Here is a 22,049-nt window from a genome sequence, read left to right as displayed (position 1 = left end):
ACCCGCCGCCCCCACCTGCCCAGACCGCGCGCCTCCCCGGCCGGGCTGCCCCCCCCGCACTTGGACAGTGTCCAGGGTGGGAGTGACCCCCAGGACACCGGGAGTCGCTCAGCCCGTCACGGCAGGACCCCGACTCCGCCAGGAAACGAAGCCTCACCCGGAGAGGAGGGCAGCTTGTCCGGGCACCCACGTCCCGGCACCCCCGTCCCCGCCCGCCCAGCAGGGCGTCCCCCCGGAGCGGAGCGGGACCCGGCGCGGGCTCACGGGGCCACAGCCGCGCAGACGCCCCCACGAGAGCCGCGTGGCGCAGACGAGTGCTCGCAGTCACAGGCACGCCTTGTTTATTGTCACGGGAGGGCACGGCGAGACGCGTGAGCGGGGTCACGGCAGCGCGAGGGAGGCCCATCAACGGGGGTGGCGCACACGCAGGGGCCGCCCGCCGCCGCACGAGGGCCGGTCACGGGTGGGGGGGGCGTCTCGTTTTCACAACAAGCACTGACGACGTCACAGAACAGCTGGACACACACACACCAACGACACGGAGCTCGACACACACACAGAAGAATCACTTCTCACAGACACGAGGTCACGCGGCCGCCGAGGCCTTCCCCGCCACTGAGGGCCCAACCCAAGTCCCAGGCCCGCGCCCCCCGCCCCACCGGCCGGAACCGGGGGCGCTGCAGCCAGACAGGCGCTGCGTGCAAGGCCCCGCCCGGGCGGGAATCTCCTGCTCCTTCCTTCCGCCCTGCTGGCCTTCTAGAAGGTTCTCTCCCAACCATTACACAGCCGGAGCGTGCCGGGAGCGGGAGGTGATTTTTCAGTCATCCCGGGAGCAGCCCGCGTCCCTGGGGCCCGCCAGGCAGAGCGTCCGTCCACTGGCGCGTCTGGAACCCGCCGCAGGCCTCCAAGCGCCCGGTCAGGCCCGCAGCAGGGCGACCTTGTGCTCCGGGAGGGGCTCCTCGCCGACGCTGTAGGGCTGGGCCCCCGGCTCTTGCTGCAGGAGCTTCTCTGCAGGAAAGACCAGCGTTTCAGACCCCAGGAGAGCGGCCCTCGGGCCACCCTGCTGTCGGGGACTCGCCTGCTCCCACCTGCTTCTTCCAGGCTGGAGAAGTACTGGACGCCCTTCAGGTCAGCGGAGAGCAGGATGCGGAGGACGGGCACCTGCGGGGCAAGGACGTTGATTGGGTCCCCCTGCACTCCGCCAGCAGCGGGGAGAAGGCCTGCCCGGGGTGCCGCAGGGCCAGCACTGCAGAGGCCGAGCCCACAGCTCCCGAGCGAAGACCGGAGTGGATGGAGTCGGGAGCCAGGCCCCCTCCTCGCTGGGTGACCTCAGCGGGCTACCGAGCTGCCCCGGGCCACCGCAGGGGATGCCAACCTGAAGGTTGTTTGGGGGTGCGTGAGCCCCACACTCACAGCCCTGGGCCTGCTGGTGCCCTGTGCCATGAGGACTTCGTAGACACGTCTCCCAAAGGTACGGGACACGCCCCACGTGACCAGGCCTGCACCGTGGCAGGGAGGACACTGGGCCACGATACAGCCTGGGCACCGGCCCCACAGCCCAGCCAGCACTCTGCTGGCCACGGGAGCCCCCACACACCTGGGGGGCCCATGCCCAGGGGGGCACCGCCTCGCACGCACAGGCCCTTCAGCACAAAGGTGGTGACCGGGAGCACTGTGAGAACAGCTCCTGGCGCTCCCGGCGCTGAGAACGTGACTCTAACAACTCTCACGGCGGCTTTTACCCGTCACCCCCATACAGACCCCCCTCCCCGAGACCAGCTGTCCCCGGCCTGGGAAGCCGCCGCCCGCACTGCACTTTCCATGAACACCAGCACTTACCTATCTCTGTGCTCCGGGCCGGGCCAGGGGCGGGCGGAGGGCAGCAGCTGGACTGGGCACCCCAGGGGCAGTCTCCCCCCGCAACAGGCGCGCCCAGCGATCAGGCTCCCTCTCTCAGGGGCACAGCACTGCCTTCGCCCAGGGGCACCCACCTGCAGGCCCACAAAGGCCAGGCTGGCGCCCCGTTTCTGGAGGTCACCCAGGAGCTCCCGGAGCCCCAGCACCACGGTGTAGTCGACGCTGCAGACATGGGCGCAGTCCAGGACCACGTGGCGTGGGGGGAACGCTGGGGAGACAGCATAAGTGGTCATGCCAGTACGGCCGTGAGGCCAGCGACGTGCGAGCAGACCCCCCCAGGGGACAGACAGCCCCCACCCTGCGTACACGTCCCCAAGGAGGAGCGGCTCAGCGCGCACGCAGGCGGTGGCCACCAGGAGGCGCCCAAGAGGGGTGCACAGGGTGGCAGGGAGCAGGGGTGACTGCAGCCCCCCGCCACCGGCCACACACCTTCCAGGGCCCGGCTCAGGATCGCCTCCCGGAGCGTCTCCACGGCGGGGAAGTACAGGCCGCTGGCTGGCTGCAGGACCAGCACTGGCCCCTCGGTCACCTGGGGACGGTGGGAAGCCCGTGAGTCCGGGGGTGAGTCCCATGGGCAGCTGTGCCTGGTGTGGGCATCCAGGGGGGCCCGGTGCTGGGAGGCAGGGGTGGCCGGGCACCAACCCCTCCCCACGTGCCCCTGGAGCATGTAGCTCTCCCAGGAGGGTCAGGGCCGTCGCCGAGGGAAAGGTCACTGGGCAGTGCCACGCCACCTCCTCCCAAGTGCCAGGGGACGCTGCAGAAGCCCCCCGTCCCCCGCGCGGTACCTGTATCCTGGGTCTGGCCGCGGCGTGCAGCAGCAGCAGCACGGACACCAGGGCCCCCGCCAGGATGCCGTACTGCACCTCCCAGAAGCACAGCAGGAAGGTCACGCACAGGGGCAGCAGGTCCAGCCCTGGGGAGGGAGAGGAGAGGCTGCACCAGCGGGGGCACCTCTCAGCCTGGCACCTGGCTGCCCCCGCCCACTGACCGGCAGACCACCAGGGTGAAGGGGCTGCGAACCTCAGCAGCCCCGAGGAACCCCTGTTCTGGAGACTCAGGCCTGGGGCTGTGGACAGCTCGGCCCCTCCGTCCGCCGAGCCAAGGACCCGTCACTCAGGCCAACCCCCACTCTCCAGAACAAAAGCAAACGTGCACCAGCCGTGTTCGAGGAGGAGCCGTGAGGGGTCCTGAGCCTGAGGCTGGTGGGGCGGGGGTCCCCGAAGACTGCGGGTCATCCTGAGTACCCCCTTCTCCCTGCTGCTGAGCTGTGGTTAGGACATGGGGGGCAGCTCCAGAGAACACCCCCGTACATCCGCTCCGCAGCAGCGGACCGTCCGGGCACCCTGGAGGCCTGAGGAAGCCCCTCCCCCTAGCTGGGCCGGCCACCCCGCCAGCCCATGGGGGTCAGGGTGGACACCTGGGTGCTGCAGAGCCCCCCGTCCTCCCGCTCTGCCCAGAACACACGTACTCTTGACGCGCCAGAGTGTCTGGAAGATCTTGGTGTCAAACAGGGGGGCCACGGCCATGATGATGACGGCGGCCAGCGCGGACTTGGGGATGTAGTAGAACAGCGAGGTCAGGTAGCTCAGTGACAGCAGCACCAGCGTGCCTACGGGAGGGGCGGTCACTCGGTGCCACTCCCTGGCAGCACCAGCGCACCTGCGGGCGGGGCGGTCCCTTGGGCCCACCCCGGGGCAGCACCAGTGCTTCTGCTGGGAGGGCGATCACGCACGGCCACCCCCGCGGGCAGCAGTCTCCCCAGGAGCCCCGCCTCAGCCCTGCAGCACGGGGCCCTCTCTCTGCGGCAGACCCGAGGGGAACAGCGTGTGGGGTTCTCACCGGTCACCAGGCCCCCTGCTGGGGTGCACACCCCCGACTGGGCGTTCACCGCCGTCCTGGAAAGCAACACAGACCCATCAGCGTGCAGCCCTAGGAGTGTCCATGGCGGTGGCTCCACTGGGGCTGGGTGCCCGGGGGCAGACCTGGCCCCGCCGACAAGGCTCCACGAGTGGGGGAGGCTCGGGGCCCCTACGGGGCCTTCTCACCAAAAGGGGCCTGGGTTTTCCAAATAAACCGAGGCCCATCAACACATCACCCGGTTTAGAGCTTGTCTTCCCGGTGTCCACTTGGTGTCCACCAGGATTCCAAAAACACACCTCCCGCGGCCTGCGCGTGGGCTGCGCAGTGCATCCGCCTCACAGCAGGGAGCAGAGCGGAGAAGCCCGCGGCCCCAGCAGCGCCACCCGCCCCGCACGCCGGCTAAGGCAACAGAAGCCTCTGCCAGAGAACCAGAGCCCGGGTCCCGGGCGCGCTCGGCCACCAGCAAGACAAGAAACCCCGACTTGGAGCCCGCAGGGACCGTGGTGCCTCCCAGGCACCTCCCAAGCCCCCACAGCCGGAGCCACACACTCTGGGTGCTGCTGGCACCTGGCCCCTTCGCAGGCCCCCCCCGGGTGGCGGGTGGAGGCTGGCAGATTGAGCCTGTGCCCCTGGTGCATGGTGCTTGCCCCCCCTCAACGGGGCTCACAGCCTGGCCAGCAAGCCAGGAGCAGGGGGGTTCCATGGAAGCTGCGCTGGTGCTCCGTCCACAGCACCCACGGCATTCCAGCACCTTCGCCCATGGCCTCAAGCGACGCCACGAGGGAGGCCCCAGCTGATCCCACCACACAGGGCCAGAGGCGGCTGGGTGCCCTGCCCGGGTGGGTGCTCATAGCTGCTGGGGAGTCCCACGGGCACGCAGTGCTGGGCAGACCCAGGCCTCTCGCACCTGCCCTCCCGCCTTCCAGAGGGCGCTCTGCAGCCTGGGTCCACCGGCTCCGCGAGCTGGGGACCCTCGGACATGCGGGGACTCTTCATCTTCCACGCCAGGCCGCACAGGTGCAGGAGAGGCCAGAAGGGCTGTGACAGCGCGAGTCCACCCCCGGGGGCCGCCCTGGGGTGGCCGGACTTCCGCGACCAGCGGCAGAGTAACCGGTGTCAGGGTGAGCAGAGGCCCAGCACGGCCAGCAAGGACCCGGGGGCTGGGAGGTGCCGAGCACAGCAAAGGCCGACTCACCGTCCGAAGCTGCCGGTGACCGGGTAGGCGGACACGAGGGAGCCCAGCAAGTTGGTGAGGCCTGCAGAGAGCAGGGGTGGACAGAGTGACCGGGAAGGAGGGGGCACGAAGCAGAGGGAACACGAGATGGTGAGGGACAGAACCCACAGGGCAGGGGTGGGCCATTACACGGGGTGTCCCGTGCCAGCCACTCCACATCGGGGGGTCGTAGGCAACTCAGCCGAGCCCTTGTGTGAGTGAAACATGCACCCCCCACAACAGGGAGGAGCCCACCGCCCAGAGCGGAGGGCAGCGAGACAGCCAGGTGTACTGGCCAGGGCCTGGGGTTGCGGCGACCTGCCCCGGCCTGGATCCTCCAGCCCCTACTCCCTGCAGTGGCCGGTGAGGCGAGGAGCAGCGGTCACACTGGAAGTCCTGGAGGGCCCCGCCTCCCCCTGCCGGGACCCCAGGGCTGAGACAAGGAGCCCATCTGCCACCAGCATGGCCTCAGACCATGGGTGCCACCCTGTAAACCCCAGAGGGTCACTGGCCTGAGACAGGGTGGGGTGAGAGCTGCTCAGCACCAGCCTGCCAGGGTCACTCGCCCAGCTCGCGCCAAGAGCACAGCCAGACTCAGGGCACAGCGGAGGCCGTGGCCACCCGGGCCTCGTGCTGGCCAGAGATGGGGACCCCTCAGCTGCTGTGTCCACTGAGCGCTGCCTGGCCCCTCCCGTGCCGCGAGCACAGCAGCCCCCGTGGTCAGCGCTCTGCGCCTGCTCCACTAGCCACTGCTGCCTGGACCAGAGTGCGGGTACGGGACACAGGGACATCTACTGTGCCCACGGGAGGCCACAGACGTGCTCTGCCTGGCACCAGTGGGCCCTAGACGCCCACGTCCACCTGTGACGAGGCCCCACCCCGGGGGGCTGCAGAGGCACCCGCGCCGCCAGTGACCCCCAGATGCCAGCCCTGCTGCCAGGGACGCAGCAGCGCAGTCCATGCGGGGCACGACACTCTACGCCCAGATGTGACGGCGCCGTGTGCCAGGACCCGCGTGCTGCAAACCAAACTCCCCTCTACAGAGCGTCAAACACCAGTAACGCAACCAAATGCAGCCACAGCGTGTTCTCAGCGCCAAGTCAGAGAAGGCTGACGGGGACAGATATGTGACCTGTCAGCTGGCAGAGCCCTGGCACACCTGCCCACCTGCGTTCTCCTGGGCCTACCTGGGTCTACCTGACTCTGCCGGAGCCTCACAATCGCACCCACCTTGCCTGGGGGAGGCCCAGGGCGGGGACGAGGCAGCAGGAGTCCCGCCAGGCCGAAGGCCGCACCTGGCCTCACACTGCAGCACCGGCCCCTCCCCCAGGTCAACGGCCAGGGGCCTGGGCCTGGAGCGGGGTGCAGCGCACGGTAGGACCCAGGGCCCACGCCTGCGCCCTACGCCTGATCAAACTGAGCCCTGGAGAGCGAGCGGGCCCCGGGCCGGCACCTGGAGCACCCGCCCAGGCCCGGGACCTCGCGCGTGCCAGCCCCGCGGCGCAGCCTCACCGATGGCCAGCAGCTCCTGGTTGGCGTCCACGCGGTAGTCGTTCTGGGACGCTGCGGAGAAGGGGTGGTGAGGAGGGAGGGCACAGGCCACGGCGCCCTGGCGTGAGACGCAGCGCCGGCCGCCTCTGTGAGCTACGTGTTTCAGCATGTGAGGCGGGGAGCGGCGGGGGAGCAGCGGGGGGCCGCGGCCACGGCTCCCCCGGCCCGCACCCGTGCTCTCCACGACGTTCCCGCAACAGCAACGGCGGCTTCTGCCGCCCAGGGAGCTGCAGACTGAGGCCTCGCCGACTGGCGGCCGTGGGGGCCCGCCCCGGAGACCAGCGGGCAAGGCTGGGGGTGAGGCGGCTCTGAGACGGGCGCAGCCGGGCGCTGGGGGGCAGCTGCGGCCGTGGACGGCGGGAGCGGGGCCCGGCCGTGCTCCAGCACCTGAGCTGTGCGCCCTCTGTGCGCGTCCCCGCACGCTCACTTTCAGGGTTTCGCCCCCAAACGTTTAAAAATGCACGAGGCAACACTGGACGGGCACGGCCGGGGGCTCCCGGCCTCACAAGCCAAGGGGACCGTGCAAGCCGCGGGACCCCGTGAGCCGCGAGCCCCAGGACCCAGGCTCGACCACAAACCGCGTCAGAGAGCCAGAAACTGGGCAGGAGGACGTGGCGGTCACGGCAGGCGCGTGACCTGGAGCAGGCCTGGCGGGAAGGGAGCCCGGCTGGGGGGCTGGGGGGCTCCTGGGGCACGAAGACGGCTCTGCAGGAGGAAGGGACCCGTCCCCCCTGGCCGGGCGGTCGGCGGCCTGCAGCCCTCTGCACACCTGCCGCTCACTGGCTTCAACCTTTGGGGCCACTGACCCCAGGCGCGGGGGGTGTCCCGGCCGCAGGGCGGGTGAGGCGGGCAGGTGGGCCTGGGCGGCCAGGGTCTTACCAAAGGACTTGGCCACCGCGATGCTCTCCAGGATGCCTATCAGGGGCACCACGGCCAGCCCCACGCCCATGTCCTGCAGGAGGAGAGAGGGTCGTGGGGCCCGTGGGCAGGAGCTGGCCCCCCAGACTGGCTCCTGTCCTCCGATGGAGCCCACACGGGCAGCCGCGGGCCGAGAGGCAGCGTCTCCTCCCCAGGGCAAACGACAAGAGGGGAACACAGTCCCGTCTGCAGCGTCCACCAAGGGAGGACACCCCGGGCGTGAGGCAGAAAGCAAACACGGGGCCCCCAAGGATCACCCAGCCTGGGGTCTCTCATGTCCATCTCTGCCCCCGCCCCCCCACCAGGACTCAGCCGGCCGCTGCGCCCTCTCCCATCTCTGAGCAGAGGCCCGGGGGCCCCCCGGCCTGGCGCCCCATCTCTGCCCACCTGTACCATCTCGGTGAAGGAGATCGTCCCGTTGGCGGTCGGCACTGAGAAGGGCGGGACCCGCACGGGCGGGAGCCCCTCGGCCGTCTCCCCGGTCAGCACGAAAGGCTGGTATCCGGTCACCTCGAAGGAGTACGCCACCAGGGCGGCGAAGGAGACCACCAGGGCGTTGCGAGCTGGAGCAGGACAGGGAGGCCCCGGTGAGGCCGGCGCCCGGGGCACAGGGCACCGCAGCTGAGGCAGAGGACCCCCCACCCCAAGTCCAGCCTGGGACCCTGCACGGACACGTGTGTGCACACGACAGGGAGCGCGGGGCGGTGGGCGCGGCGCAGCCGGGAGACCCTGCGGTTGGCATCACAGCTGGGAGACAGGCGGGACCCGACGGCCCCGCTTCAGAGCACAGCGGGGGCCAGAGTGGCTGGCGGCACCTAAGGGCTGGGGAACCACAGGTGACCCCGAGAACCGGGACGTCTGAGATGGAAGAAGCCCACAACCGCCGGGTGCAGGTGGCGCTGCCGAGAGAAGGGCGCAGGCGGCAGACCGCACTGAGAACCACCCAGGTGCCCCCCATAAACACACGGCCCTGAAGACGCGAGAGGCGGGGAAGCGGCGCTGATGGAGTCAAAAGCAAGCCAGAGCAGCGCTGCCCGCGCCAGACACGGCAGCGGGGGTGGGGGGGTGCGGAGGCCCCTCAAGGGCACGTTCCGTGTGCACGCGCGCAGGTACACAGGTACACGCTCCGGGCCCCGTGCCAGTAGCCAAACACAGCCTGACAGCCCCCCGGCACTGGAAGCTGTGTCCTCAACGGTCCTTGGCTCAAAGGGGGAACCACCCTCCACCGCCGGGTGAGCCCCAGTGCGAGGGGACGTCCCAGGGAGACAGAACGGGTGCAGGGGCAGGCGGTGGCGGACCCGCCACGGCGTCCCCAGGGAGGCAGCGGACGGGAGGCGGCGGCTCTGCTGGGCCCAACGAGGACGGGGCAGCCTCCAGAGCAAAGCGGGAGCCGGACACGGCGGGGGCCGCAGGACGGCGCGCGGAGAGCAGAGTGAGAGGCAGGAGCCGGGCCAGCGGGCCATGTGCTCCCAGCTGAGCAGAAGGCAGCGCTGGGTGCGGGGCTGCCCCGCCACGTCCTGTTCCGTCTGTCTGTCTGTCTGACCTCTTCCACTCTCACTTTCTTCGCAGGCAAAAAGGCCGAGATGAGCGAGACCATTACGGACCCTCAGCGACAGCAGCACAAGGCGCCTGGGCAGCTGCCCACTGTCAGGCCACCATGTCCGGACGTGGCGAACGATGCCGCTTCTACGGGCCCCGTCAGCGTGTTACGGGGTCCAGGGACACACAAACCCCTCAACAAGGGTCCTGCAATTTGCTTAACGCTCGCAAGGGAGCTACGGTCCGCCATCCCCCTGCGGCCAGGTCATTGGTCACCTCCCGGTGCTGCCATGTGCTCTGAGGCGTCAGGTGCCCACGCCAGTCTGCCAAGGTGGGACGGGCAGGGGCCCGAGGCCTGCGTTTCCCCCACCGGGGGCTGGCGGCCAGCCGGAGGCCACACTCAGCACCTCCAGGCCTTAGCAAGCAGCCCAAGACCCGTCTCGCGACTTTGCTGACTTAAAGCTCAGATGCTGCGACCCGCGGGCGAGTGGCGGGCAGCGGGGAAGCAGGCACTGCCCTGCACACCCAGCCCACCCCTCACCTCCGCCTCAGCCTGCAGCCTGGGGTCTGGGGAGTGAGGCCAGGAACTGGTGACCACCCACACAGAGGGAGGTGACCCCAGGGCTCCACCGATCCACCCAGGCCTCCACGGCTGGCTGGGTTTCACGCCCCCCGCTGCAGGGCAGGGCGGGGTCAGCTCCAGGGGTCGCTCTCCACACCTGCTTCCTCTCTGGGGCGGGGGCTGGCAGCTCAGCCTCAAGGCTCCTGGGGAGAATGGCCCGTCCCCAGGCCGATGGCCACAGCCCCTCCCACTTGCTGCAGCCCAGCCAGTTCACCCACGTCAGAAACATGCCTGCTCCCGTGGGCGGCCCGGCAGAACAGGACCCATTGGTTCCGGGGATCTGGTTTTTCTGGCCTGAGCCGCAATCTGGCTTTTGCGGGCTGAGGCAGCCTGGCCCCAGAGGGGCGGTGTGCCGTGGGGTGGCCAGCGCATGCCCGTCTCTGCCGAGGGGAGGCCCACGGTAGCCTCCCGCAGTGTCAACCAGGACGTGTCCAAACACCACCAAGAGTGGCCCTGGGGGTCGCCCCTGGCCGAGGCCTTGCTGCCACGTTCCCGGCGTTGCCCAGCAGGACCGCCCAGGGGGCTGACTGTCCCAGAGCCAGTCACGCCAGCAGTCGGGTGGCAGGAGGCCGCAGGGGGCGGGCCCAGAGCTCGGGCCTGCAGGGCAGCCATGGAAGAGGCCCCTCACCTGTGGTGGCCGTCCAGACCAGGCTGTGGCTGAGCCGCACCCCGGGGGGCATCTCGGGGTGGACGGGAGGGATGTGGTCCCGCATCAGCTTCAGCACGAGCAGCAGCGCCATGCAGACCAGCCCCAGCACTGTGTCGCCCACCCTGCAGACAGACGGCGCTCAGCGCAGCCCGGCGGCCACGCTCCCGCCTGCGTGGCTGCTCCACCCGCAGGCTCCCCTCGGGCTTTCCCCTAAGAAACCTTCCCCGGCTGCCTCACAACCGCGCCCGGCTTGGCAGACACAGGCCGCACAGGCCGCCACGGCAGGGCTGTCTGGAAGGCCGACCGTCAGTGTCCATTTCTGCTGCGCCCCAGGAGACTGCCCCCCACCGCTGCACCTCCCAGGCTGGGGAACCGCGAGCAGCCATCAGGAGGGAGGAGAGGACCCCGCCCCCAGCACAGCTCCCCCAGACCACCCCCGCCCCCAGCCAGAGAGGTGTCAGGGGGCTTCGCCTAGAGCCCCCGCAAGTGCTGGCTGCAGACACGTGGGGTGGAGGGGCGGGAGAGGGGCCTGGAGGGAGACACACAGCCGGTACCTGGTCTCCCCGACCTTGCGGAAAGTGTGGTACACCTGCAGGAAGAACTCCCTGGGGACGCCCTGCAGGCCCAGGAGGTTCTGCGCAAACAGAGGTTCCGATCAGACCCAGCCAGAAACGTAGGCCCTAGCCCTCCCCGGCCCCTCAGCACCGCCCCTCCTTTCACCCCACAACCCCTGCCCCAGGGCCCCTCCCGGCTCTTCCCCAGACCCCGAAGACACATCCACGGTAACTCCAGGGTGAAAGGCGTTTCACAACGTTTAGGGCTCCCGGAAACCATTGTCACTTGTGAGAAAAATCAGCCTGGGCGCTGCCGAGGCAGGGAGGGTCCTGCGTCCACCCCCACCTCTGGGCGGGCCCTGCGGCCGCGGGCGGCCAGCGCATCTGTCCATCAGAGGCCCCCCACCTCCCCCTCCAGGCCCCGCCAACACTGGCCGGAAGCTGCGTCCGTCACCCACGGTCCCGCCCACCAGCCCTGGCAAGGACAAATCACAGGGCGCAGACGGCTCGGGCGCCAGGGAAGGGGGTGAGGGCGCCGGCCACAGGGGGTCCTTGGGAGGGACGAGGGGCTCTGCTCTGTGCTCAGATCTTTATCCCGCTGGCAACACCGTGGGGCGCGTCAGGGGCAAGTCTAGGCCCAATTCCTGGCCCCAAAACCTGCCAGGGAAGCGGAGGGTGGAAAGGGTGAATTCTGGGGCTGTTTCTGCTGAGCGGGCAGGTCAGGAGGCTGCCCCAGCCCAGCCAGGGGCTCGCGGATGGCGAGGACCTCATCGGGGTGTTGAGGACTTGGGGAGCCCTTGGTGGCCGCGGGCCCAGCCTGGAGACGCCACCCTCTGCGTTGGGACGTGAAGCGCCGTCCCGCATGGCCACTGTGCTCAGAGCAAAGGCCAGACCGTGGCGGGGCAAGCCGTGCCGGCCATGCGCGCTGTCCCGCTGCCCCATCTTCCCTCGGCGATAAACCCCCCTCCGGGGCCGTCAGGAGAACCAAACACAGGGAGACCGTCCCCCTGCCCAGAGGGCAAGACGCCGCCCGGCCCCAGGTCTCCTCGCCCTTCTCCAAGGAGGTCTCGGCCAGCCCGGGGCAGGACCTGGCTGGGCGCCGGCCAGAAGGGCGGGGGAGGACCCCGGGCACCAGGCAGGGCGGGGGCAACCCTGCCCCAGGGCCCAGCTGCAGGAGTGCTGTCCACCCAAAGGAGGCCGAGCTGCCACGGCGGCAAGCTGGGGGACTGGCGCTAGCGCCCCTTGTCCTCACGGACAGTCGAAGCAGCGGGGCGGAAGAGCCCATCTGTGAAAATCCAGAGACCCGAAATCCTCCAGCTAAACCAGCGTGGACGTGAATCGCTCAGGGGTTTTGGGGGTCAGCTTGTGCTATGAATGCCTGTGGGTCGACGGGGAGGGGGCACGGTGGGGCCACCCTGGAGCAGGGCCACCCGCAAGGCGAACCAGCTGGCAGACAGGCTCCCACGAGCTCGGGGTGTCATCACCGGCCCCCAGCGGCCCGCTGCAGAGTCTGGCCACCACCTGCCATCTCCCCCAAGGCCCCCTATCCTAGCAAGGACCCCCGTGAGCACCACGCGCTTCGAGCTTCAGGAAGAACAAGGCAAGAGGTCACCTGGCTACACCCCAGCCTTGGTCCTGCCCCGGCAGGTGCCCACACTCAGCTGGGGCCAAGGGCGGAGCCTACCTTGACCTGCCCAAAGCCTATGGTGATGGCCGCAGCGGAGGTGAAGCCTTTAATGACCGGACAGGAGATGAAGTCCAGCATGAACCCTGTCGCCAAGAGGGAAAGCGAGCTGACCCCGCAGGACACAGTGGACAGGGCGCTGCGGGTGAACTGGGGCTAGGTGCTGCTGGGCAACGCACCCCGTCCGGGGTGGTTTCGGGGAACAGAAGGGGGGGCTAGAGCCTGAGCTGAAGGTGTCTCTGTCCCAGCACCCCCATCACACACATGCACAAAGGAACAGACCCTGCGAGGCGAACAAAGCAAAGTGGGGATGGGGCGCCCCTGGGGGCAGGTGCTTGGGGTCTCCCGGGAGCCGCAAACCCCGGCCCGCCCCAGCAGGGAGGCCCCGGGCTCACCCAGACGCAGGAAGCCCATGGCCAGCTGGATGCAGCCCGTCAGGAAGGCCAGCAGCACGGCGTACGCGGGCTCGCGGAACGTGTAGAAGGAGACCAGGAGGGACATGATGGCCGTGGGGCCCAGGGTCACGTCCCGGGACGTGCCCAGGAAGAAGTACACGAAGCAGCCCATGAAGGCCGAGTAGAGGCCGTACTGCGGGGGCAGGGGCGCCGTGAGGCACTGGCCGGGCTGCCGTCTCCCGCCCGGCTCCTGCGCGCACCTGTCCAGCCAGTGGCGCCCCTGGGGGGCCGCCCCCACCGCCCGCAGCGCCCCACGGAGGCCTGGGAGCCCGTGTGCGGGTCTGTGGCCAGGGCCCATGGGGACCCGGGCCAGCCTGGTGTCCTGGCGGGGGGCGTGACGGGGCGCTGCGGGGTCTGCCCAAGGCAGCACGTGCTGGGGACCGTCCTCGGGGGACCCCTGGGCTCCGGGGTCAAGAGCCGGGGCCGTCTGGAGGGGTCTCTACGGCTCGGGGCTGCGGCCAGGGCGTGACCGCACACCGGGAGGCCGACACCTCACCTGGGGCGGGAGTCCAGCCACCTCGGCGTAGGCCAGCGCCTGGGGGATGACGGTGAGGCCCACGGAGAGCCCGGCGATGAGGTCCATGCGCAGCTGCCGCGCCGAGTAGTCGGGCAGCCAGGCCAGGAGGGGCAGCCGCCTCTGCACAGCCGCGGGGGAGCAGCACCCCTCGGGGGGCGGGCGCCGGGGCGCCCCCAGGGCGCTCACGGAGGAGGGCATGCTGCGGGGGCAGACCAGAGGCGGGGTCAGGGCCCAGGCCCCCCCCCCCCCCCCCCCCCCCCCCCCCGCCGACAGCGACGGGGCGCAGGGCCGCCCCCCACGCAGAGAGGCCGGGGCTGGCTCCCCGGGGCGTCTGAGCCGTTGAATCTCCTGCCCCCAAGGCCGGTCTGAGAAAAAACCAAGCGCGCAGAGGGCTCCCCGCGCCAGCGCCGGCCCCCCCTCCCCCGCATCCCAACCCCCGCGCTCCCGCCCTCCTCTCCCCACAGCACCCCGCATTTCAGCAGGAGGCGCCCAAGCTCCTCAGGCTTGTCCCCGCGGGGGAATCACCCCCCTGTCCCCCCGAACGTGCTGGGAGCAGGCGGGGCAGGCGCTCCCGGGCGGGGGGCGCGGGGGGGGGCGCCCGCGGGGGCCTGCATTGCTCGGAGCGCACCCCACCCGGGCCGGCCGCGCCCCCCCCCGCGCGGACTGCGGGGGGCGGGGTGGGTCTCCCCAGCAGAGACCGCGCCCCACCCCGGCCCCACCTGTGGCTGCGGGTCCCCAACGGGTCCAGCTGCCTCTGGGAAACGTCAGAGGCGCCCCCACTAAACCGGGGCGCGCAGCAGCTTCTGCGCAGAGCAGGTCCCAGCCCCCCACCCGGCCCGACGGGGCCGCTCGCGCAGGACCCGCCCCCGCCGCGAGCCGCGGGGCCCCGGGGCCGGGGGGGACCCCACGCCGCGGGCGCCGGCGGCGGGCGGGGGGGGCGGGGGCCTCGGACCCGCGGCGCCCCGCGTCGGCCGCCCCCGCGCCCCGGCCCCGCGCCCCGGCCCCCCGCGCCGCGCCCCGCCCCCCGCTCACCCGCTCCGCAGCGCCGGGTCCGCAGCGCCGGGTCCGCAGCGCCGGGTCCGGGGCAGGGTGGGCGGCGGGGTCCGCAGCGGGGTCCGCAGCGCCGGGTCCGCAGCGCGGGGTCCGCAGCGGGGTCCGCAGCGGGGCGGGGCGCCGCGGGGGCGGGGCCGGGGTCACGTGACGGGCGGCCGCGGGTCACGTGGGCGGGCGGGCCGGCGGCCGTCGCCATGCGCCGCGCGGGGCCGGGCTGCGGGGCGCTCGGGCTGGCGCTGGCGCTGGGGCTGGCGCTGTGCGGGGCCCCGCGGGCGCGCCCCCGGAACGTGCTGCTGCTCCTCGGTGAGTGCGCCCCGCGCCCCGCGCCCCCCGGAGCGGCCGCCCCCCCGCCGCGGGCAGCCGGCTCCCCGCACCCCGCCGGCCCCCTCGGGCCCCGCGCTCCTGGTGAGCTGCTCCCCGGAGGGGGCGCAGCCTCGCCCGGGTGGGGTCTGCAGGGGCCGGGGCCGGCGTCCCGGGCCAGCCCTGGGCCTGCCTGCGCCCTGCGCAGCCTGCACCCGGTGTCCCCCCAGAACAGCCGGGGGTAACGCCGCGGGCGCCGCTGCAGGCGGGGCTGCTTTCCAGAGGTGGGGCCCCAGGCCCCAGCGAGATGTCAGAGCAGGGGCTGCACCCACGTCTCCAGCGATGTGGGGGTGCGGGCCCTCCCGCCCTCCCAGTGGCGACACCCTCCTGTGGCTGCCGTTCCCCTGTCCAGACCCCAGAGAGCCCTGTCCGAGCACCCCATCTCCTGAGGGACCCAGCCCCCCGCTCCTCACCCCGGCCTCCCCAGAAACCCCTAGTTGCGCCAGCGCCCAGCTGCTCACGGACTTCCTGCCGGGGCGGCGGCTGTCACCAGCGCCCTGATTCCTTCCGGTGAGGTCTGGCCGTCTGCCAGCTTCCCCCTTGCTGAGCTCCAGGCCGGGACCTGCGGCTGACTGCGCGCAAGCAGCCCTTGCTGGACGCCGGCACGGTGGAGAACCCGGGTGGACAACCTGCCCAGCCCGGGAACCTTCCGGCACAGCCCCGGCTCAGGCCCACTTTCCTCGGGCGCAGGCGCCGTCAGAGACCCGAGGGCCGGGCCTAGATGGCACGTTCGCCTCACCCTCTGGGCCTAGAGGCCCAGGGTCAGCGTCCGGTGCTGGGGGGACCCCCTTCCTGGCCCACAGAGGCTCCCTGAGCTCTCACCGGGGAGAGAAAGCGTGATTGTCTCTTTTGTGAGACACGACCCCCTCAGAACGGCCCCACCCGCCCTCGTGACCCCACACAGCCTTGATCAAGACCCGTCCCCAGGGCCTCCCCTGGTGGCGCAGCGGTTGAGCGCTGGGTTGCGAAGCTGCCCGCGGCCTCTGCGGCGCCAGTTCGATCCCCGGCTGCTCCCCAGCCACTGGAGGAGGGTCCCACATGGCGCGCAGACCTCTCCTGCCGCCCGCTGCTCCCCTCAGCAGTGTATTTCCTCAGTCTGCCTGTTGTGCTCCCCGCTCAGGCTCTGGTGAATCCTCTCACCCTCCTGAGCTTCTGACTGTACCCAGTGCTTGTATAAATAATTAAATAAATCTTTAAAAAAAAAAAAAAATAAGACTGGTCCCCAACGCAGCTCCAGGTAGGTCCTCTGGTACCAACTTGCGGGGGCCCCATTTGTGGGGTCCGCAGCCATGTGCCGGGATGCCTGGGTTTGGGGGGGCATAGCTTCCCTCCCCGACCTCACCCAGGAGACCTGGCACTCCTTCTGTCCCCCCAACCTGCTCGGCTGCCCTCAGCCCCCTCGGTTGGCTGCAGAGGTGGAGGATGCTAGCTCAGCAGGGGCCGCCACCCCCTTACGGCCCCTCCCCCATTGCACCTGGGGTCGGGCAGGTGCCGGCCCCATGGCCCTTCTGAGTGCCCCTGACATCTGGGCCTGACGCAGGAGCCGGCAGCCCAGTCTGGCCTCCCGCTGCACCCCCACTCTGCCATGTGGCCTGGGCACTGCCCACACCTCTACCGCCTCACTTGCCTCCCTAAAGGGAAGGGTTGCCCAGCGGGTCATGCCGGTGGCACGTACACCCACGCACGTGCACACACCCACCCCCACGCACACACCTAGCTACGCACACCCACCCACGTTCGGGCCTCACGGCACCCAGCTCATCTCCCCCAGCCGCTGCCTTGGGCGGACACTGGGGTCGCCACTGCCCAGTAGCACTGTGGGCCCGCACTCCGCCACCACCTGCCAGCGCCTGCTGGGCCTCGAGCCTTCCCAGGGGTAGAGCCGCCGGGCCTCATGCCCCGGAGCTGACACGCCTGCCTGAGCACGGAGCCCCCTGGACACCCCACCCACTCCAACAGCGCAGCCTCATGGGCGTCATGCCCCCCGGGCTCACGCCGCCACTGGCACTGCCACCAGGCATCAGACCTGCCCAGCCCAGCCCACGTGCCCTCTGTGTCTTGCCTCCCCAGCGGACGACGGGGGCTTCGAGAGCGGTGTCTACAACAACAGCGCCATCGCCACCCCTCACCTGGATGCCTTGGCGCGCCGCAGCCTGACCTTCCGCCACGCCTTCACCTCTGTCAGCAGCTGCTCGCCCAGCCGGGCCAGCCTCCTCACCGGCCTGCCCCAGGTGAGGCCCAGGCGGGTGGAGGAGGCCGGAGGGCACGCCCCTGCGGGCCTTGGGGAGGCGCTGCCCTCTTCCCGGCCCACTGATGCGCGGGTGTGGCCAGGGCGCTGGCGCCCCTCCTCGAGGTGCTGACCCTGGCCCGTGCGACGCCTGCCCACTGGCCCTGTGGGGTCACAGTGCCTCCCTCGCTGCACTGGCCGGGCCCGAACTTTGTCCGCAAAGCGGGAGGGTGGCGTCTGGCACAGTCTCCCAGCAGGATGCCCCCCCACCCCCCAAGCCGGGGTGGCTGCTCTGCGCTGAGACGCGCGTAGCTAACACTGACCATCTGAACTGCCCAGTCGCCGTGTTCCTGCCTCTGTCTCCAGGGTCCTGTCCCCCGAACTGAAGCTCGCTCCCCATTAAGCCCTCACGCCAGTCCCTCCCTGCCCGGCCCATCCTGCCGTCCACCCCCACGGATCTGAGGCCCCAGGCCCCCTGGGGTGGGCCCCGCGGTGTCCCAGCTTTTGGGGCCATCACGAGGTTGCGGAGTGGGACGTCCTTTGGGGCTGAGTAATTCTCCGTGGGGTGCAGACACCCCCCCTTAAGGACTCTGGTTGTCCACGTCCCAGACCCGGGCAGCACGTCCAGCGAGCGAGCGCGCCCTCTGGCGGCCCCGGCGAGGACGGCACCGAGGACTAGCCTCCCGGGCTGCCGTCCTGCCTTGTGCCGCAGCTCGTGCTGACACTGGCCTCCAGCTCTGGCCACCGGGTGGAGGCGCTGGAGCCCGGGTGCTCCGCGGCGGCGGTGGGCGAGAGGCGTGCACTGGCGGGGGCGGGGGCCCCTGGGGGAGGCACCCAGACATCCAGGGCCGGTGGCGGCTGCTGTGCTCCCCGCTGGGCTGCAGACCCCGGGGCCCCCGTCCTTAGCCCCGTGAGCAGGCGCGGCGGTGTCTCTTTCCCTGTAAAAGCTGGTCGGCGAGATGGGCCCCGCTGTATTTTCACTCCGGCGAGTCTCCGTGGCAGGGACTGGGAGGGCCTCCCAGTGGAGGGAAGGAAGCCGAGCCCCCTTTGGGGTGTGCCCCTTGTCTGCTGCATGGGCCAGGCGGGCGAGTGGGGGGGGGTGGCAGGAGAGCCCCACGGGTGCTGCCTGCCCAACGAGGCGGCTGCTGAGCGGCGGGACCCCGAGCGTGCGCACCCGCAGCGTGGTCTCCCGCAGCACCAGAATGGGATGTACGGGCTGCACCAGGGCGAGCACCACTTCAACTCCTTTGACCGGGTGCAGAGCCTGCCGCTGCTGCTGCGCCAGGCCGGCGTGCGCACAGGTTGGGGGGCGCCCCAGAGGGGGAGGCGCGGGGTGGGGGACGCCGAGGTGGGGGGCCACTTCCCGAGGGCAAGGCTGGTCCTGAGCCACCCCCACCCACCCTCCTGCCCTCCCGGGTACTCATCCCCACGACCGGGCCTCCCGGTGGCTCCATGAGAAGCAGGGCGGCCCGGCAGAGGCAGCTGGGGCCTGGGGCCGAGGAGGGAGACCAGGGGCCTCCTGCCTGCAGGCATCATCGGGAAGAAGCATGTGGGGCCCGAGGCCGTGTACCCCTTCGACTTCGCCTACACGGAGGAGAACGGCTCGGTCCTGCAGGTCGGGCGGAACATCACCAGGATCAAGCTGCTGGTCCGGAAGTTTCTGCAGACCCAGGACGCCAGGTACCCACGGCCGCCCCCGCTCCCGCGTGCCGGACTGGACGGTGGAGCCTGACACGCAGCAGCCCTGGGGCGGGGGCTCCTGGGCTGGCGGGGGCAGGTTCCAGCAACGACTTGGGTTACGGGGGAAGAGCACCTGGGGCGCTGAGGCTGTGGGCATCGCGGAGAGATATCCAGCTGCAGGGGAGCAGGCAGAGCCAAGCGGGCTCCCTCCTGAGCAGAGGCTCCCCGGGGGGGCTCTGGAGCCCGTGGCCTCACACCCGCTCCCCGCACTCAGGCCCTTTTTCCTCTACGTGGCCTTCCACGACCCCCATCGCTGTGGGCACTCGCAGCCCCAGTACGGGCCCTTCTGCGAGAAGTTCGGCAACGGGCAGAGTGGCATGGGGCACATCCCAGACTGGACGCCCCAGACCTACGACCCGCAGGACGTCCTGGTAGGGACCCCGCCCTGCGGCCCATGAGCCGCCCGCCCTTCCGCCACCCCAGAAATCCAGTGGTCCGCGCGCCCCATGGCTGCCCCAGGCCCCAGGTGTGGGCAGGGAAAGAAGCGTAGAGACGCCCCCGGAAGCTCCGGTGTCCCGTCCTGGCCTCCTGGGGGGCAGCCGCCGGGGCGGGGGGGGCAGGGGGTCAGATCACCCGCCGCCCGCCCTGTCCGCGTGTATTCTAACAGGACCTTCTGCCCACCACCTGCCCCAGGTGCCTTACTTCGTCCCTGATACCCCGGCTGCCCGGGCCGACCTCGCTGCCCAGTACACCACCATCGGCCGCATGGACCAAGGTGGGCTTGGGGCGGGTGGGGGGCTGGGCCCCGGCTGGGCCCCTGCGCTGGGCCAGGGTCTGACATCCTGCTGCGGGTGCCGCGTTCCCTCTGGGGCCTGGGAGAATCTTTCCTGCCCTTCCCGCTTCTGGGGTCCCCGTGGCCGTGCCTTGGTGTGTTCTCCTCTTAGGAGGGGGTGTCCATGGATTTAGGCCCACCTGGGGGCCCAGGTGCCCCAGCCTTGGGACCCGCTTTCCGAGTAAGGCCATGTCGCAGGTCCTGCATGGACGTGTCTTTTGTGGGAGCCCCATTTGCCCCACACAGGAGGTGGGGGCCTCTATCGCTTTCTCTTGGTGCTGCCAGCCCACGGTGACAGGAAGGGGTGCAGAGTGGCCACACCCCTGCCCGGGGCTCCATGGAGCAGACACGAGACTACGGGAACCCCAGAGATAGGGAGACAGGGAGCAGGGCTGGCCCTGGGGACGGCGCGGCCTGAGGCCTGGGCGGGGAAGGCGGCTGTTGTGCGTGTATCTCCCCTCGCCCCCCCTGAGCTTTGCCCCCCCCCCGCCCCCAGGCATCGGACTCGTGCTGCAGGAGCTGCGAGGGGCGGGTGTCCTGAACGACACCCTGGTCATCTTCACGTCCGACAATGGGGTGCCCTTCCCCAGCGGCAGGACCAACCTATACTGGCCGGGCACCGCGGAGCCCTTGCTGGTGTCGTCCCCAGAGCACCGGAAGCGCTGGGGCCAGGTCAGCGAGGCCTACGTGAGCCTCCTGGGTAAGGCCCTGCCTCGCGTGTGGGGCGGGGGGCAGCTCCAGGGGCTGCTGCACACCCGCTCCTTGCGGTGTCCCCACCTCTCAGGAGGGAGGGACACCCCATGCTCCAGAGGTGAAAATGGGGTCAGAGAGCGAGTGGCCCTGTGCAGGTGTCCCCCCAGGGCGAGCAGCACAGGTCTGGGGGCCGGACCTGCATTCCTGGCCAGTTCCCGGGGGTCTGGGGACCCTGCTTTGGGGGGTCGGGGCAGCGTGCACTGGGGCCCCTGCGGCTCGGGACCAGCACCTCCTATTGGTCCCAAAGAACGATGGGGCACGCAGTGGCCATGGCACAGGACATGAGCCTGAGCCCCCACGAGGGCCCCCACGGTTCCGGAGACTCTTGAAGGGCCAGGGGCCGCCACTGGGGCTCATGCGGTCAGGGCTGTGCTGGCTCAGCAGCGGCCGGGGCAGCCGGCGGCTCTCCAAGCAGCTGGGCTCCTGGGCTGGGCCTGTGGGGTGGGGGGGCTCCTGGGGGGCACCCCGCCCCTGAGACGCCACTTCTCTCCAGATCTCACGCCCACCATCCTGGACTGGTTCTCCATCCCCTACCCCAGCTACACCATCTTTGGCACGAAGCCCGTGCGCCTGACCGGCCGGTCGCTGCTGCCAGCGCTGGAGGCGGAGCCGCCCTGGAGCACCGTCTTCGGCAGCCAGAGCCTGCACGAGGTCACCATGGCCTACCCCATGCGCTCCGTGCAGCGGCGGGGCCTGCGGCTCGTGCACAACCTGCTCTTCCAGGCGCCCTTCCCCATCGACCAGGACCTGTACGTCTCGCCCACCTTCCAGGACCTGCTGAACCGCACTGCGGCCGGCCGGCCCACCGGCTGGTACAAGACCCTCGGCCGCTACTACTACCGGGCGCGCTGGGAGCTGTACGACCACGCCTGCGACCCCCACGAGACCCAGAACCTGGCGGCCGACCCGCGCTACGCCCAGGCGCTGGCGCTGCTGCGGGACCAGCTGGCCAAGTGGCAGTGGGACACACAGGACCCCTGGGTGTGCGCGCCCGGCGGGGTGCTAGAGGACAGGCCCACCCCGCAGTGCCGGCCGCTGCACAACGGGCTGTGAGCCGCCCGCCCCTGCCCGGGCCAGCCCGTGTCCGAGCCGGCTCCTGGCACAGGATCCAGGGTCCCCGGCCGCAGCAGCGTCCCCCGCCCGCTACAGCCACCTGCCTGGGCTCGGGGACACGCAGGTGGAAGAGCTGGAACTCTTCGTACTTTGCACCCACACACCCCAGGTCTCGGGGCCTGCACACCTGAGGACTGTGGCTGCTCCCTCGGCTGCATCCAGTCAGGTCCTTGCCCCAGGTCGGGTTCCCCTGACCCATGAGTCAGCAGCCCCCACTGAGGACCCCCGCCGTGGTCTCCATGGGGGAGCGCACCTCCATTGCGACTTTCCAAGGGGGACGGCAGCCACCCCCAGGCGTGCGGGGTGGGGGGGGAAGGGAGCGCAGGCCAGGGTGCCGCGAGAGCCTTTTATCTCAGTAAAACACAAGGCCGTTCTCTGGCCTCCTAGTGAAGTCGCTCACCCGAATTGTTGAGCTGCTGGATCTGGGCCAGGTGTCAGCTGACCCTGTGCTGTGCGGGGGTGGGGGCGTGGGGGGGCGGCCGGGCTGGCTGGGCGGACCCTGGGGTGGTGAGGCTGTCCCAGGGGCCATCTGGGCTCAAGCGCAGCCCGGCC

General features: G+C 70.8%; 2 protein-coding genes across 2 annotated transcripts; one reads left to right on the top strand and one right to left on the bottom strand.

The window, feature by feature from the left end:
- Positions 1 to 325: 325 nt before the first annotated feature.
- SLC26A11 (solute carrier family 26 member 11) lies at positions 326 to 13,677 on the bottom strand. Its single transcript, XM_037493354.2, has 16 exons — positions 13,459 to 13,677; positions 12,903 to 13,095; positions 12,508 to 12,593; positions 10,824 to 10,903; positions 10,249 to 10,391; positions 7,847 to 8,022; positions 7,421 to 7,493; positions 6,503 to 6,553; positions 4,973 to 5,033; positions 3,757 to 3,812; positions 3,386 to 3,526; positions 2,703 to 2,830; positions 2,347 to 2,446; positions 1,992 to 2,125; positions 1,089 to 1,161; positions 326 to 1,008 (listed from the first exon to the last, which is right to left on the bottom strand). The coding sequence occupies exons 1-16, from the start codon at positions 13,675 to 13,677 to the stop codon at positions 917 to 919; spliced, it is 1,806 nt and encodes a 601-aa protein (XP_037349251.1). The 3' UTR covers positions 326 to 916.
- A 1,049-nt stretch (positions 13,678 to 14,726) lies between these two features.
- SGSH (N-sulfoglucosamine sulfohydrolase) lies at positions 14,727 to 21,910 on the top strand. The gene is made up of 8 exons (XM_037494012.2): positions 14,727 to 14,835; positions 16,963 to 17,123; positions 18,315 to 18,420; positions 18,649 to 18,799; positions 19,074 to 19,230; positions 19,493 to 19,574; positions 20,128 to 20,331; positions 20,878 to 21,910. Exons 1-8 carry the CDS (start codon positions 14,727 to 14,729, stop codon positions 21,435 to 21,437), a joined length of 1,530 nt encoding a protein of 509 aa, XP_037349909.1. The 3' UTR covers positions 21,438 to 21,910.
- The last annotated feature ends 139 nt before the right edge of the window (positions 21,911 to 22,049 follow it).

This window comes from Talpa occidentalis, unplaced genomic scaffold, assembly GCF_014898055.3.
Source record: "Talpa occidentalis isolate TD23 unplaced genomic scaffold, MPIMG_talOcc4v2.1 talOcc4.7, whole genome shotgun sequence".
NCBI lineage: Eukaryota > Metazoa > Chordata > Mammalia > Eulipotyphla > Talpidae > Talpa > Talpa occidentalis.
This window is presented reverse-complemented; position numbering and strand designations above follow the sequence as displayed.

Excerpts from the sequence above, each read along its gene's own strand:
- SGSH (XM_037494012.2), top strand. The coding sequence starts at position 14,727 with ATGCGCCGCGCGGGGCCGGGCTGCGGGGCGCTCGGGCTGGCGCTGGCG. Across the intron at positions 14,836-16,962 it reads GAACGTGCTGCTGCTCCTCG|CGGACGACGGGGGCTTCGAG; the intron begins GTGAGTGCGCCC and ends TTGCCTCCCCAG. Across the intron at positions 20,332-20,877 it reads GGCCTACGTGAGCCTCCTGG|ATCTCACGCCCACCATCCTG; the intron begins GTAAGGCCCTGC and ends ACTTCTCTCCAG.
- SLC26A11 (XM_037493354.2), bottom strand. The coding sequence starts at position 13,677 with ATGCCCTCCTCCGTGAGCGCCCTGGGGGCGCCCCGGCGCCCGCCCCCC. Across the intron at positions 3,813-4,972 it reads GTCACCGGCAGCTTCGGACG|GACGGCGGTGAACGCCCAGT; the intron begins GTGAGTCGGCCT and ends GTTGCTTTCCAG. Across the intron at positions 1,162-1,991 it reads TGGCCTTTGTGGGCCTGCAG|GTGCCCGTCCTCCGCATCCT; the intron begins GTGGGTGCCCCT and ends CTTGCCCCGCAG.